The sequence below is a fragment of the Sebastes fasciatus genome, chromosome 13 (assembly GCF_043250625.1).
Source record: "Sebastes fasciatus isolate fSebFas1 chromosome 13, fSebFas1.pri, whole genome shotgun sequence".
Classification (NCBI taxonomy): Eukaryota; Metazoa; Chordata; class Actinopteri; order Perciformes; family Sebastidae; genus Sebastes; species Sebastes fasciatus.
The window spans coordinates 23,001,195-23,018,081 of record NC_133807.1 but is presented as its reverse complement, the minus strand read 5'-3'; the positions used below and the strand labels follow the sequence as shown (position 1 = coordinate 23,018,081).

The following is a 16,887-nucleotide window of genomic DNA, read 5'->3' as shown; positions in this document are numbered from 1 at the left end:
ATGAGATTCAACAGTATTTTCCCATAATTAGCACCAACACTGGAGAAATATTGCAGTTTTCCAGATGCAACACAGTTTATGATTCTCTGGAGATGCACAAGGCGACTCCAGACGGACAGACTGGTGACTGCTGGGTATTACATTAGCAGCTTCCTCATGGAGTCCTGAATGTACCTCAGAGTCAGATCAGCCTCAGAACAATAGCTCATAAACACATCTGAGGAGTCCACTCTCAAGGAGGGCCACGTCTAGACCGGACAAACCCAGTTCTGACCTCAGCGTTATCACAGGGAGAGACGGTCCAGAGGGAATCTGGACTCCTAGTGGGGGAATAAAGGCAGATTTCCAGCCGCTCTCTAAATATCTCATTCCTGAAGCCGAGTAAATAAGCCCAGCTCGCTCAGCTGACAGACACACGTGAGAACTATCACCCTCATGCTGCCCCGACGACCCACATCTGTCAGTCAAACGCCATCACCTGACCAAACAGGCGGGAGTGAGGAGGAGGAGGAGGAGGAGGAGGAGGAGGAGTTTGGTTTAGTTATCTTGTGCTGCATGTTCACTATCAAACTTTTCTTGCCACTGACTTAAAAGGAGGCAGTTCAACAGTCTCCCAACCAACCAACCAACCAACCAACCAACCAACCAACCAATCAATCAATCACTGCGCCGTGCTAATGCTTCAGCGTATGTTGAAGCTCACTAGAGCGACAGCATTTTATAAGTCACTAATGAAATCTTATGAGCATGTTATAGTTTTTTAGACTCTAGACTGACATCTGCATGTCAAGTATAAAAATAGGCAAAGTAAACTCATTTCTTGCAAAGCTAACTGCCAGACCTGTAGACTATGCAGTATAACTTTATAGTATGGTCATAAAGGGATTGGTGTAGGTTAAGATGCTTCAAAGAGGAACAGTAAATAACCTCAGTGTGCAATAACAGCTGTAGTTAATTTTCTTTAATTATCAAATTGTTACACTTTTAATATAAGTTTAGGGCTCACACAGCCTTTCTACAAAACAAACCACTCATCTCTGCTCCCAAACAATGCTGTCTGTTTTGGTTTCATCCACCAACAGCTCACGAGGAACGGGTTTAATATGAGTCATACTGGATTTCACCCGACCTTGAAATATGACAAAGAGGATGATGAAAGATGGAAGAAAAGGTTGCTATGATCAGCAGATAAATCTGAATTCATACGAGCTATAAATCAGTGTCTCAGACCACGAGGACATGGAGACACAGATATGTTTACGGCGCTCTAGGTGCGGTTTGGTGTAATGTTTTTCTTGTCAGCATAAATCAGAATGAAATAAAAACAGAACGCTCCAGGGTTACAAATAAACAAAGACAAATAGGTGCACAAGATAAGTGTGAACGTGCTCTTAAAGGATACACAAGAAAACAATCTTTTCAACTAATACTATCAGCTGACGCCTAACTCCTTAACTCTTTAGTATTTCTTTAAATGCAGTTTCAAGTGTGAGACTGTGTGTGTTAATGTTAGTGGGCCAGAGGTGAACACGTCTAGACTGCAACCCTCCCAAACATGTGCACCCCACGTTTCCCCACTTCCTGTGCCCCTTCCACACACAAACACACACTGATATATAACAAACACAGGCACACAAACTTGACCTGACGGGCCTGTAACATGGCCACACAACAACAGGAAGTGGCAGGCTGGAGGCAGGAAGTGTGGTTGCGTTGCGGGGCGGGATAACCAGATGCTCCTATAAATAAAACCGCTGGGAGATCTTATACTCTCCGTCGTGGAGGCACTTCCACCCGGTCACTCCTCTTTATCCTTCCTCCCATGTTCCTTTCACTCGCCTCTCCTCCCTTCCACCTCTTCTTCCTCTCTCACCACATGCTTTCCGACCTTTACCGCACATTTCCCTCCTCCTACTTTACATCCAAGGAAAAAATAAGTTTGGATATTTAGGTTTCTTTATGAAATATGAGCATGCAGATACATGTGGAGGAGAAAACCTCTCTTCCACATGTATAAGTACACTACTTTCCAAACCATATATATGAAGTGTATATTTTGCAGATTAAGATACATAAATCCTTGTGACACTCTGATCTTTAGTCTGGCAGCCTAAACAATGTAAAGTAACCCCTGCTATTTTCTCATCAAGGCCTATTGTGCAGCGCGAGAGTAGCATAAAAGAGTGCGTGAGGAAGGAGTGTTTGGGGTGTCAAATAAAAATGATAAAGAAAAAGCAAAGAGGAGAGGAAATGAAAGAGCAAGAGGGTTGAAAAGGAGGAAGAGAATTCCTCAGAGGGAGCGGTTTGGCTTGGACAAGTCGGAGCACACACACTGTAACCGGCGGAGGAGGGGAGGGAGCACAGAGAGAGAGAGAGAGAGTGAAAGAGAGGAGAAGGATGAGGAAAGGACGAAGAGGAGGAGTATCGGGCCCCAGCGAGGGACAGGCTCCAGCACGCCGGTTTCGACCGCATGGCCCCTCCCGGCGCTGGGAATACCAAACCCTGTGATTACCCAAAACACACAGGGTCTAACTGGGTCTCTGAGCCAGCACTGTTTCCCACTCGGCGGCTCTGGACTGTGTGGGATGTGCCGAGTCTACAGTTCACCGTTTCCCCCTGAAGCCAGGAAAAAACCCCTCTCTCGTACCTGTCACCTTGACCAGTTTGTCTTCTACCGGTTTTACCCAAAAGCAAAAAAAAACTTGCTGACATGCTCTGGACTCTCCAGACGCTCAGTTTAACCAACACTTGGAAAAAATTTTCTGTGGTTTTTGAAGTCTAAACTTGACTTCCTTCCTATGCAGGCTTAGGGCACCGAAAAGGGAAACCTCGCTTCTGTTATGCAGCGAAAAGAAGACATTTGGTATTTCCTCTTCTTCTACTAGGAATTTCTCCCTTTCACACTCTTTTTTGCCCGACACGTTCTCGCCTCTTGAAGCAAATTAGAATAACAAAATAAACCCTTCAGATAATACGGAGCCCTGAGGGATCCATTACCACCTGAATGATGTCATTACAAACACACACAAAAAAGACGCCCTGAGAAACGATCGCATTTGAATATGCAGAGCAGCTTGTAACGCCACACGACGGCTTCCTGCTTTGAGTGTGTGTTAAGTGGGTAAAGTGGTGTGCGAACACACACACAGAAGCTCTTCCTTGTGGATATATCCCCTCCTGATTTCAATTAGAGAGCATATCATTAAGTGGAGAGCAGAGCAAGTCCTTCTGACAGGATTACAATGAAATGTAATATAACATCTCGTGCCAAAAAGCTTTGTTAAAACATACAAATTGTTTAAAGAATAAATAGTGTCAGTGATGATCTTTCGTAAAATCCTGTATAAATGGATTTTCTGTTCATAAGAGGCTTTTCTAGGACATGAGGATATTGTCATCAGTACATGTTGGTTAGCTCCTCACTCATCCACTCGCTCCAAAGCAGTACGCTGGAATGCGGCGGCCGTCGGGGAGCCGGGGCTCCTGCTAAAACCCCAGCAGCCCAGAACAATAATGCTCTTTTAAACAGCTGAGAGCTGCAACCTGTTTGAAAAGTGGAGCTTTACGGACGCTACAAATGCTGACGAGCCTTTAATCCTGATAGCTGTCTGCTGCCCACGGCCCCGTGAGCCGGGCTGCCAAGAGGAAACGGGAAAGGGACGGCGATGGTTCCTGGACTCACCGGCCACACGGAGCAGCACCTCTAAATGCATCCTATGTCTGGTGAAGGAGAAGCATGATGAGCGTGTGAATATCCCGTCGTGCTCCTGACACTCCAACCAAAGTACACGGCCTTCTGAACCGAGCATTCAAAATAAAGGCTGCACATCGCTCTGTAATTTGCATAACAAGATGTTTTATGAGCCGTGAATGTAAGGCTGTGTGTGTGTTTGCACGCACCTCCGTGTCAATATGAATACAATGTGTGTACTCAAAAACCAGTTCAACCCCATAGTCGGCACAACTAGGCCAACAGGTGATGATGCAATGTCGGTTAAACAGGGTTTTCTACTTGAGCAGCGAAACATATTGTACTTGTCTTTTGTCTAACTGACACATCGCTGCCAGTGATGACTGGAATTTTTTTAATATACTGGATGTGATGGTTGTTGTTGTTTGGCTGCTCTGATTTAACTCCTCAGCCCAGGAGGAGGAGGAGGAGGAGGAGGAGGAGGAGGAGGAGGAGCTGCAGGTTTAGAATAACTTTTACAGGATGACTTGGTGAGCTCGGTGGGCAGAGGCTCGTGGCATGTAGTTAGTGTGTAACGACGTGATGTGGGTTTAAATCCGACCGGGGACTTTTTATCCTTTCTCCTACTGTCTGAAAGCGGGGGAAGTGCCGAAAAAAAAGAGTTCATTAAATTATGATTTACCTGCAATTAACAATATGGAACTTTTTATTACATGTATCGAGGACGTGGCTAGAACGTAGAAGACCAAGAGACACACCGACCCAACATCAAAGAACTAGCAGCGATGAAGGCCGACTGTTGCCTCGCCTCACCACGGCCAGTTAGCACATACGTTCTGCGCCTGCGTGAGATGAAAAAACTGACCACACCAGCAGGTGTTCATTCCAAATGGCCATGTAGCTGTGAAAATATCAGTGTTGGAATGATCAGATGAGATGAAGATGAAAACCGAGAAGAGCCTTCTGTGTTTGTCCTCTTGACTTTACGCGTTGGCTTGCTTTCCTCACTTCCGTTTCTCTTCTCGTGCGATGATTTGATTAAGCTGAACATCAAATCAGAGTGATTTCTCTCATCGATGGGCGCCGCTAGACTAGACGATGCAGGTCACACCGCAAAAACTAGGCCGACAGATGCTCACCGATGGCTCCAAACTGGACGACGGCTGACTGTCAGCTTGGTGTGTCAGGGCCAACGCAAATTGCAAAACTCTTGCGAGATGGTTATGGTTAGGCATTGACCTTGAATACTTAAGGGTATGATAGGTCGTTAAGCAGTGAGGCTCGCAAGAGTTTTTTTCAAGTTTTGGCACGTTTTGGTAATTTGCTTTTAGACACGACCACTTATCGAGAAGATATATAAAGTTTGTCCCATAATACAGAAAAAAATATATCCTGACGATGGTCTTATGTTTGCTTTTTTTACATTTTAACTTATTGAAATGAAATAAATTTTTGGCATCTGAACAATCTCTCGCATGTTTTTCTATATCATGTGAATTCTTATAAATGTGACTTGATGATGGATTTAACTCGTCTTTACACTGCGAGGGGATTTTTCTGGGTGTGAGTGCTGCTGTAGGTTAAATAAATGCACACTGGAAAAAAAAAAAAAGCTCATGATACAAAGATGGGAGTCGATCTTGTGATCACCGAGGAAATCTCAACGACACTACAACAAACGAATCTCACAAAGTCATCATGATCTGACGTAGAGATAAAGAAAGTGCATGATGCAAAGCTGTGATCATGTCTCTCTCTCCTTTAACCAAACTGTGTACAGTCGGTGTGTGTTTGTCCCAGCTGTGTTCATACACCCTCTCTCTCTCTCTCTCTCTCTCTCCTCCCCCCACACTCACATTCCTGATTGTGGCATTTCTTAACTGTGTCAACGAGTCATCGGGGGTGGGGGGTTGGATGGCAACAACCAGGGAAAAGGGTTAAAAAAAGAGGAGGTAATATTCCACATAAGCGCCCACAGTGAAATGAGATCATGTGGGGAAGTGATGCCCTGAATTCTGAGGGCATTATGGGGGGGGTTGGGAGACGTGAGGCGCAAATCGCTCAGCTTCTTCCACAACACCTCGCTAAAAGTGGCACTTAGCAGCCCCCCTTCATCTGTCTTTAGCCACTAATTAGAAACCCCTCCGAGGAAGGAAAGGGTCAATATGCCACACGAACAGACGAAAACACCCGTCAGCTGTGGAGAAATAGAAGTGGTGCAGAGATTGTTATGGAGAGGAGGCTTTGTCCATATTTACATTGGCTGAAAGTAGTTTAACTTCAACTTCAATGCATAATTCATAGTATATATAATTGTAAGCGTGTTCATAATAATGTAAGCTACATAATGAAATGGTCTTTAAAGAAATAAAATGATGAATAATTTAATATTTTTACATTTTTTGATTAAATTTTATAGCCGATTTCTTTTTGTACTTGTGGCTATTTGCCTTGTAATGATCACTGTTTACACACCTTTTACCATTACTTCTCTCCCATCACAAAGAAAACCTGCCAAACACCAAATAATCAGGAAAATCAGATTAAAATGTGTCACATAAAACCACTCCCGACAGGATAAACAAGCCCATAGGTGAGTAACAGCTGACGGAAATATTTAAAGCAACAGTATATTTCATGTTGAGTACAGTAATAATCTAACTGGGCATCTAAATGCATCAACACAAAGTGTCGCCACATCGTTTCCCGGAAAGTCTACAACACAAACGCCTGAAGGCAACACAACTGTCTGCTCAGAGGCACTGAAAGGTTAAAGAAGCTGTCAACAGCTGAGTGGTTAACAGACTTTAAACAATGGGGACAGTTACACGGAGACTTTGTTGACATGCGTGACTGACAACATCCCACACAGCGGTTTCTGGAGAGGATTCTGCTGATATCACGTTGCGTGTGTGTGTGTAAACTTATTTCTGGATGACCACAGAATTCCCCGCCGGCAATAAACAATACATTTGCATAATCATCTTAGTATGTAAAACGCAGAAGGAGCTGCTTACGTGGTCTTCTCATATATGATTATTAGACGATTTGACAGTTAACAGCGACAATTTTTAACGATCAATTGATTGTTTTAACTCATAGGTTCCAGCTTCTCCAATGTGAGAATTTGCAGATCTTATATTGCATGAAAACTTGGGCTGCCAAACGATTCAAATATTTAATCGCTATTAATCGCAAATTAATGACACAATTCTTATCTGTTCAAAATGTACCTTAAAGGGAGATTTGTCATATATTTATTATTGGAAATCAATTAAGAATGCAAAACAATGACACATATTGTCCAGAAACCCTCACAGGTACTGCATTTAGCATTAAAAATATGCTCAATGTCAAACTGCAGCCCAGCAGGCAACAACAGCCGTCAGTGTGTCAGTGTGCTGACTTGACTATGACTTGCCCCAAACTGTATGTGATTATCATAAAGTGGGCATGTCTGTAAAGGGGAGACTCGTGGGTACCCATAGAACCCATTTCATTCACATATCTTGAGGTCAGAGATCAAGGGACCCCTTTGAAAAATGGACGTGCCAGTTTTTCCTCGCCAAAATTTAGCGCAAGTTTGGAGCGTTATTTAGCCTCCTTCTCGACAAGCTAGTATGACATCATTGGTACCAATGGATTCCTGAGGTTTTATGATACCAGTATCTTCACTCTAGCTTTAAAACTGAGCCCGCTACAACCTCCGGAAGATTGATTGCGTTAATGCGTTAAAGAAATTAGTGGCGTTAAAACAAATTTGCGTTAATGTGTTATTATCACGTTAACTTTGACAGTCCTAATGAAAACCTTTTAAACAGATTTTAAACTAGATGACATGTGGGGTCCTTATTTTCCGACATTTTTAAAGGTTAAATAATTAATCTGAAAAATCACGAAAGAGTCCACCGAGCAGCAAAAGACTTTAAATCAACGACTCCCTGTCCGGCCGCGAGAGGAGGACCCGGTGACCTCTCCTTACCCTGGGCTCGTGAGAGCTCTGGCGTTGCCCAATGGGCATGGCGGGCGTCGCGGGCGGCGGCACTGAACCTGTGGCGCTGCGGAGCACCGCCAGCCAGATGCAGCGCGGCTCAGGGGAGCTGCAGTCCACCCCCACCGGGTTCTGGAAGCTCCAGTCAGACCCGGCCGGCGTAGGGCACGGGAGCATAGCAGCGGGCATCGGGGCGTGGAGTTTCCTCAGATCCGCATCCCTCACCGCCCGCATGGGCTGCACACACACACACTCTGCACAAGCCCCTTTAGACAACGTCCAGACGTAGAAGAGACGATCAAGCGAAAGAGAAGATGGGGTGGTTTTCTTCTGGGATCCTCCAGTCAATCAAGAGTCTGAGCTTCCCGTCTCCTGGCTCCGATCCATCGCTCCAGAAAGTTTAATCCCACAAGTTCCACATCACAGACCTCCAAGACTCTCACTCACATCCAAACCCTCTCAGAGGAAGCAGAAGGCAGCCTCCTGGGCAGCAGATGGAGGAGTGTGTGTGGCGCTGGGATCAGAGGTAGGTCTGGTTTCACTACAGACACACACACAGAGAACAACTGACAGCGTCCCTCCCGTTGGTGTCCGGTGATGTTCTGCATACAAAGCCACTCTGTCCAACCCCAAAACACACACGGCTGTCCCAGAGGGCTGGATCCTGTCTCTCCTCCCTCCCACTGCCCTCTCTCTCTCTCTCTCTTTTCTTCCCTCTCTCTCTAGTGCCAAGCAAATCCCTTCATCTAACTGTCATCTCTAACCCAAACACTCTTTATCACAGCGAGCATCAGCTATTTCATCCCCGACTCTCTGTTTTGCTTTCTCTTTCTTCCTTGTTCTTGTTACTCAATCCGTATCCAAACGATCCCTCCACATGAACCGGTCCGACGATCACCAGCAAACAAACAACTGTAATGTACAGTTAACTGGCACTCTAATCCAAGACCACTGAACATCACCAGACGTATCTCCTTGTAGGCTAAATCCACTGTAGATCTTTGTAGAGAAAGCCTGGTGGTCGCACGTGTGCTGTATTGTATGTGTGTGTGTGTGTGTGAGCGACACAAACACAAGTGACAAAGCTGTGATCCCGGCGCTAAACTCCACAAAAGCCGGTCCTGCCTCTGCCGCCTCCCTTCCACCCAGAGGGGAGACAAAAAACAGAGAGAGAGAAAGAGGCCAATTTCCAGCACAAAGAGAAAAGAAAACATTTGTTCACTGATTCACTCCCTTTCTCTTCTGCTTAAGAGGGAAAATACAGAGGACGGAAGATGGTAATGAGAGGAGAAAATGGAAAAGAGGAAAGCAAGGAGCGCTCTCAAAATAAAACGGCTGCTACTGGATGTCAACATGACCTCTTTATCAAACTCCCTCACACACACACGCTCTCCTCTCCACCCATACAGCACAGTGACACCTAAACACCACACCACTAAATCAGTCAGAGAGGTGACCTCGCTCGCCCACACAGCACAGTTCTCACCAAACAGCCAGGCGTCCAGGGTCCGTGCGAGAGCGGCAGACAGGTGACCATGTTGTTGCCTCCGACTGACTTTTCATTGCTGTTAACACGCTCCGCACATCCGTTACCGACGAGGTTAGACAGGTTTCACCTGCCGCACAGCGGGGCAAGTACGAACACGACTGGAGAGCGCCGTCATTGTCGGCGCAGAGACTGTACCCTCTGGATACGCTACCACAACACACTCTGCAGGCCTGAATAGTTGGTTAGGATTCATGATGAGGTGATAAATCAAAAGAAGCGTAATCTGAGGGCTTAAGAACATCACAATGGAAATATCCACTATTATATAAAGAGAGATCTCTTATAGGATAACTTTAGGATCTTATCTTATGAGTTACTTTATTTACTTCTGTTTTTTTATAGGAATGGTCCGATGCCAAATCACAGAATTTAGCTAATTTGCTTTTTTTGTAGATGAGCTTTTATAAAAAATAATGTTTTGTGCACTGCTAAGAATACATATATGAACCGGGGCTGGGCAATATGACCATATATTGTAAAAAATGATATAAAAATGACTATTTTTCTATATTGTTTCTATCACGATCTAGACGAGGCCTACATATATTTATTTATTCTCTATAATTTCACTTAAAACTGTTAATGAGAAAATACTCAGTATTTTTCCTTTGTCAAATCTTAAATTCACTCCTGTGTGAACCACATGGACTATTTCATATAGACGATTTATTTATTGAATTACCAGAAAACGTGCTATATCGTGATATACATCGGTATCGAGATATGAAATGACCTATATCAGGATATAAGACTTTGGCCATATCGTTCAGCCGTACATATGCAGTTATAGAAAACAAAAACTATAAATAGGAAATGAAACTGAAAACACAAAAGATACAAGTTTTTCCTGATGTGTTGTCAGTGTCTTTAAAAGGTTACTTCAGCACTGGAGTTTTGCTCTTTTACAGTTGAACTGCCACTCTCGAAGGCGGGGTGAAAAGCTCGTCGTTATAGAGAGAGGAGAGATTCTATAATTGTTTGAATAGAGGAATAACAAGGCTCATTTTCAGACAGTTTCTCCTGGGAGGCATTCAGAGAGTCGCACCTGGTTATACAAATGAAAAGTGTAAAACTGTTTAAAGTGGGTGTGAATGTCCTCTGCTTTATCAGCCAAGCGCCAAAACCCCCGGATCCTACACTTCCCATAATGCAACTAGATATTTCGTTTAAGACCTCCCTGCCTGGCAAACGCCCATGTCATTAAAACTCCATGAACCCCAGTTTTCCAACACAGACTTTCCATCCAAGACCAACTCCAAATAACCCTAATGATCATATTTACATTATCAAAACTGACTCAGTAACGTCTCAGCATCATCACATCAGCTAATACCATTAAAAGCAACTGGGCATACCAGAACTTGTACGGCCGTAGCGGTAAAACCCCAGAGTGTCCTGAACTGAGCAATGGTGCGTTTTACTGTTTACGAATTCCTCTTTTCATCTGCAAGAGGAACATTGTGTCATTTCACTTTTCAAAAGTTACACAGCGTCACTTTAAAGGATCTTTTCCGCAGTAATCACAGACTAGGTTGAGGTGGATCTACACTCCACTTCATCCCTGGTTTAAATAGTTTATAGAGTTAGCACACACTTTCACTAATACACACACGCACACATCATTCACGTGTGAACACAAAGGCTGCATCTCCCGTGCACGCACACACACACACACAAAAGCACACGCCACATGTGCCACTGAGTCACAGCTGAGTATAAATACACCAGACTATGTAATTAGGGTTCCTCATAAAGTCAGAAGGCTGTGGCTGTGGGGGGTTTCTCGTCTCTCTCTCTGGTTCAGACCAGAGGTCTGGGTTCAACGCACCGCCAGGCGGAGCCGCCCTGCGGGGAGACAAGTGGATCACCGGCGGGCGCAGGAGGAGGTCTGATTCTCCTCCAGGAGGGAGAGACGTGAGAGGAGACCACACCCGAGGAAATCACAGACGGCTGCCGTGCGCGTAGAGCATCATCTCTGGTGGAAAGCCAGACAAGGGTTTAATATCTGATAATACACATGGGCTCCATTTCACAGTCGCAGCGGCGAGCGGGGATTTCATATCACATTTTTCACAATAACAGTTAGTTTTGGCGAGGAGGGGGAGCGGTGCCTAATTTGGAAACAAAAGGTCTCTGTGTGTCCGGCTCCTTCTCTTTCTCTTCCTCCTTCCCGTGAACCATGGAGGCATTTACAAAAAAGAGGAGGATGAGCGTGAAGAGCGGGTTGGCAAAAGAGAAATGAACAAAAAGGCGTTGAGTTACAGTTTACATGGAGGACACACATGAAGGGTTGTGACAATAGCACCCCCTCCCACCTGTGTGCCACACTGTTTGGGCTGAAGCGTGCCCGAGCAGGCCACACATCCATCACCTGCATGTGGGCCTGATGTACATCACTGCACCAAAACCTCCCTTATCTGACTATCTGATGGCTGGGTAAACACACGCTGCACCCTGGAGACGACACAGACTCTTTTTCACCATAACCTGGCAGCTCAAAGCTCTTGAAAGTCGGGAAAATCAAAGGCCGACACGTGCCGCTAGTCTCAGAGGAGCGATGCTTCGTTGCCTCCCGCCCTCGGCCCCCTCTGCTCTCTGATAACAAACAGTGGAAAAGTGAGAGGGGTGAGGAAGGAGGGAGGGAGACGGTTGTTGGTGTAACGGACAGATTAGTTTGGTGATATGTTTTAATCCCCTTCACACTCATAACATGACTGTGGGCCAACAGATTAACACACAGAGGCCTCAATCCTCTCTTTTTTCCACTGCAGGATAAAAACAAAGTCCTCTCCTGTCCACTGCACCATCACATTAAAATTACAGAGGTGTGAGAAGGAGGAATAAGCCGAGGCTCGACGGGAAATACACAGGAAAAGAGAAGAGTGAGCCTTTAGTTGGCGTGTCACAAACAAACCCCGGCTGCAGACACAACGATGAGGTTGTTTTCTCTAAACACAGGCTGCGACAATTCAGAAAAAGTCCAGGGAGGGTCAGTGAAGGACAGGCTGCGGTTGATCTCACAATGAAAGTCTTAAACACGGACACGACAAAGCCAAGAAAGAGATGAAGGACTTTACGAGAAGGAATTAAACGTGCAGTAGGCAGAATGTTTTTGGCATCATTGGGCAAAAATGCCATAATAACCTTTCAGCGTATTGTAATTAAAGTGTTCTGAGAGAAAACTAGACTTCTGCACCTCCTCATGGCTCTGTTTTCAGGCTTTAGAAAATCTAGCAGGTGACGGGAGACTTTGACCAATCACAGGTCATTTCAGAGAGAGCGTTCCTATTGGCTGTGCTGCGGCTGGTGGGCAGTGCTTGGTATTTCCTCAACTGATCTCAACATTTGATTTGCAAGTGATTGACAGCTGCTCAGAGACGGCAGGCTCCAGCTCAGCTCTGGCTGGTTGTTTTCCTCCGGTCTGTGAAATCTTGCAGATGCCATTAGGAGCACCGGAGGACACAGAGGCACATGATTATTTTCAGATTACCTGTCTCATGCTCTACTGTCAGGATATAGTGACCGTTTTATAAAAATAACTTTTTGTAAAAATCACATTTGCTCTGTTTCTACCCACTGCAGCTTCAAGAGAAGCGTCCTCAGCTCAGAGTGTGAACCCTGTCCCCTACTGGTGAGAGAAACACTGTACTGACTCAACATGTGGCATGATGGGAGATTTATGTGTTGATGCAGCAGCCACAATTATCTGTGTCATCACACTGGTGCTATAAATGACAAAAAGCGAACCACAGAACTATGCATGATGCACAGCAGTGGTTTCCAAGCTCTCAAAGGATTCACAAGATAAATGTGAGGGGTCACGATGTGAGGAAGGGGATGGGAGAAAATCAAAAACATACTTCTTCTACTTCTTTCTCCAAAAAACTGTTTTTCTGGAGAAATACTGGACAGTTTTAGCCTCCTGTAAAAGTATTCAAACTAGGGCTGTCAATCGATTAAAATATTCTATATTGATTATAATATCGCGATTAATCACACATATTTATCTGTTAAAATGTACCTTAAAGGGAGATTTGTCAAGTATTTAATACTCTTATCAACATGGGAGTGGGCAAATATGCTGCTTTATGCAAATGTATGTATATATTTATTATTGGAAATCAATTAACAACACAAAACAATGACAAATATTGTCCAGAAACCAAGATGACGTCCTCAAATGTCTTGTTTTGTCCACAACTCAAAGATATTCAGTTTATTGTCATAAAGGAGTAAAGAAAGAAACCGGAAAATATTCACAATGAAGAAGCTGGAATTAGAGAATTATGACTTTTTTTTCATAAAAAATGATTAAAAACAAAATTAAACATCAAAATAGTTGGCGATTAATTTAATAGCTGACAATTAAACGATAAATTGTTGCAGCTCTACTGCTAATGACTCACTGAACCGGTAACCAACAGTGTCACATCACTCCATTTTTAAGGGGACACAAGCCCAAATGGTTGAAAACAGGGTATGGAAACATTGTTTTTGAAAGAAAGGACTTTATGTAACTAAAATATAGTCTGAAGTTGGAAACGTTTCATGGTTTAAACCAGGAAATACCTGATCAAAAAATAACAGGCCTAAGAAACTGACAAGGCATTATAGATATTGACCCACTGATGTAGAGTGATGGAGTCGATGTCTTCGTCTAGACAGAGCAGTAATCTGGCCTCTACTTAAAAAAAGTGAAAAACGGGACGCAGCTGTTTTAAGCAGGTTGAATTAACTTTAATATCCAGTAAATCCCCATGCCACTGAACCTAAAGGCCTATTTAGAGTTGTAGTTACCACCCAGCCGCCACAAGAGGGCAGCTACAACCCAGCAGAGTCTATCAGCAGATGGGTGTGGAAGAGCCCGCTGGGACACATGATGGTACAGAGCCCACAGGGTGGGGACTCAACATGCAGCCACATACAAATACACTTTCTTTTTGGCTGCAGCGGCTGGCCTAGCGATATGTGTGTGTGTGTGTGTGTGTGTGTGTGTGTGTGTGTGTGTGTGTGTGTGTGTGTGTGTGTGTGTGTGTGCAGGGTGAGTCGACCTACGAGCAGTTATCTGTGCTCTCATGTCGGTTACTAATTAATAACATGAGAGTTGGGGGTGGGAGACGGCGGCTGGAGATCAGAGAGGTCACACCTGTTGTGGGGCTTCTGAGGTGGAAACAGTCTCGGGACGTCCAGAGACGAGAGCAGGTGGACTCGGAGACGTCTCGAGGGTCAGATATCCCATCAAGATCACAGCTGAGGGGAGCTGGGTGGTCCGCCCTGCCCGCCCTGCCCTCACTCCCTCCCTCCCTGACCGATACAACAACAACAACATTGAATGCACAGCTTACTCCTGCTGCTGCAGACCGGAGGATTAAAGCAGTTAAAGCAGCCCACCTGACCATGTGCTCCTCCTCAAGCAGCTAACGCATTACGCATGCATTCTTTACATGTTGATGCCATGACGCCATGTGAGTCCTGTCAGCGTGGACACATGATGCTAGATCCAACAAGTATTCACTCTTAATTCACCTTTACATCACCCCCTCACTACTCCAAATATATAATAGATTATTATGTAGAACCTGTTTTAAATTACTGGTGAAAGTTACAGTCCATCAATCAGTACACACACTGATATTTATACTGCTGAAACAATTACTTCAGGGCATCTCAATTATTCTTTTGAACCAAAAAATGCCAGAAAATAGCAAAACAAATTCCATCACAATTTCCCTAAACACACGGTGATGTCTTCAAATGCCTTACTTTGTGTAAAATCCAAAGATTTTCAGTTTACTATCACAAACTTACTATAAGAAGACGGAGAAAAAACAGCAAATATTCTATTTGAGAAGCTGAAACTAGTGAATTTCTGTCATTTTTGCTTCACAATTGATTATCAAAACTGTATTTGCTGATTATTTTTCTGTCGTTCGACTAATTGATTAATCTGCGAATCATTTCTGCTCTAAATTATTCAATTAAATATTCTGATAGTTTAAAGGAATTTATTAAGCAAAAATTAGAAATTGAAAATTTGCTGTCTTCAGCTTCTCAAATCAATTTAACAATGTCACCTTGGTTTCTGGAAACTTCGCATTTTTCTTTTTTTTGTGTGACTATTTGTACACAAATTTAAATAATTATACTTGTTAAATATTTTTTCAAATAATCGCTTAATTGCCTGGTCTGTAAAGTGTTAGAAAACAGAGAAAACTGTTCCCTGAATCCAAGCTTCTACGTATTTAAATGTCTTTGTTTTGTCCGACAAACAGCCCAGAAACCAGGTCTGTTCTGATCGGTAGATATATAGATAATGCAAGTAATCAGCCCTGATTTAGACATGACCAGATATACAGATATGTGTTGGTTAAACAAACTGCAAACCCAGCCAGAAGACAATAAAAACCTTTTTGGGATTATCACACAAAAGCCTGATGTGTCCATCACGCTACATCTGCCACAAGGGAACGTGAGATACGTGAGTCAGCCAGACAAACATCTACGTCGGCAAAAAAAGAAGCCAGATAGAGAGTGGGAAGGAGAGCATGATGGGGGGAGGAGAGGTGGGTAACAGATGTTGGAAAGTGAACACCGGGGGAGAGAATAAAAAATGAGGGCAGAGAGTGATCTAAAGCAGAAACAGGAGTGAGTAAGTTGGAGGGAGCAGATGGTGAAGAGGGAGAGCAATGACACATGCACATATTTACTCACAGATACACTCTAATTACCTCCCATACATCTCGTCTTCATCAGCCTAGACTGAAGGCTAAATGACATTAACACACATTTGCTACCGAGCGTGTCGGTCACATTCAGTGAAGTCTTGGTATGTTGATGAATTATTAAATGCTCGTGTTGGTGTATGTGTGCATGTGTACGTTGGGGGAGGATCTGTTGCTTATGAGCCTTTGACCCCGTTTCATAAAGTGCGGCAACATTTCATAGTGGAGAGATGATCGAAGCGGAGCGTGTGAGAGGCGGTGATATTGACACAGAGAGGCACAGCTAAATAACATACCCATTATGTTTCCCTGCACAGTAAGTGGAGAGATGGTGCTCCACTTTAACCTAATTAGCAGGGAGTGTCTCCTCCTCCAGTGTGTTCAGCTCTTCACGCTCATCATCCTCGGCAACGAAACGACCCAAAAGAAGAGAAAGCTACATGTTTTACTCAGCTCAAGTTTCGTCCACCTCACATGGCTCTTTTATCTCTGGATTTCCCACAGTTGAAACTACTTTTATGTGTGTGGTTTTTAAGATATCTGCTTCTGAAACGTCTGCCACTAACTCAATACTGATGGAGGGAAAGACAACTTTGATAGTAGGGCTCAAAGTAATGAAGCCTGCAACGTAACCTTGCATACAGCGGTTCGTATGACATCTTTCAAAAGTTATTGCTCATTTTTTGTGCGTTTTCCTACGAATGTCCAGCAACACGTGTCAATTTACGCTCGTTACATGTATACAGTCTTTTCAAAATAAACTTCACAGGAAACAACTTGGTTAAATTTAGGCAGCAAAACTATGGTAAAAAGAGAGTTAAATGGATTGCATTTATACAACGTCTCTCTAGTCTTCCGACCACTCAAAGCGCTTTCATCCATTCACACACTGATGGCCGAGGGAGTCATTTGGGGGTTAAGTGTCTTGCTAAAG

At 44.0% G+C, this 16,887-nt stretch overlaps 1 protein-coding gene across 8 annotated transcripts in view; it reads right to left on the bottom strand.

Moving 5' to 3' along the window:
- Positions 1 to 16,887, bottom strand: part of arhgap23a (Rho GTPase activating protein 23a) — an 82,402-nt gene that overhangs the window by 31,874 nt on the left and 33,641 nt on the right. For 3 of the 8 annotated variants that reach the window (XM_074656241.1, XM_074656243.1, XM_074656242.1), the window contains exon 1: positions 7,674 to 8,772. The exons of 2 other annotated variants lie outside the window; for them this stretch is intronic. In XM_074656241.1, coding sequence (XP_074512342.1) covers positions 7,674 to 7,916 — 243 coding nt within the window. In that variant the 5' untranslated portion in view covers positions 7,917 to 8,772. Of the gene's footprint in view, positions 1 to 7,673; positions 8,773 to 16,887 lie in introns of those variants that run through there. 3 more of the 8 variants (XM_074656244.1, XM_074656250.1, XM_074656246.1) reach the window with 2 other exon arrangements.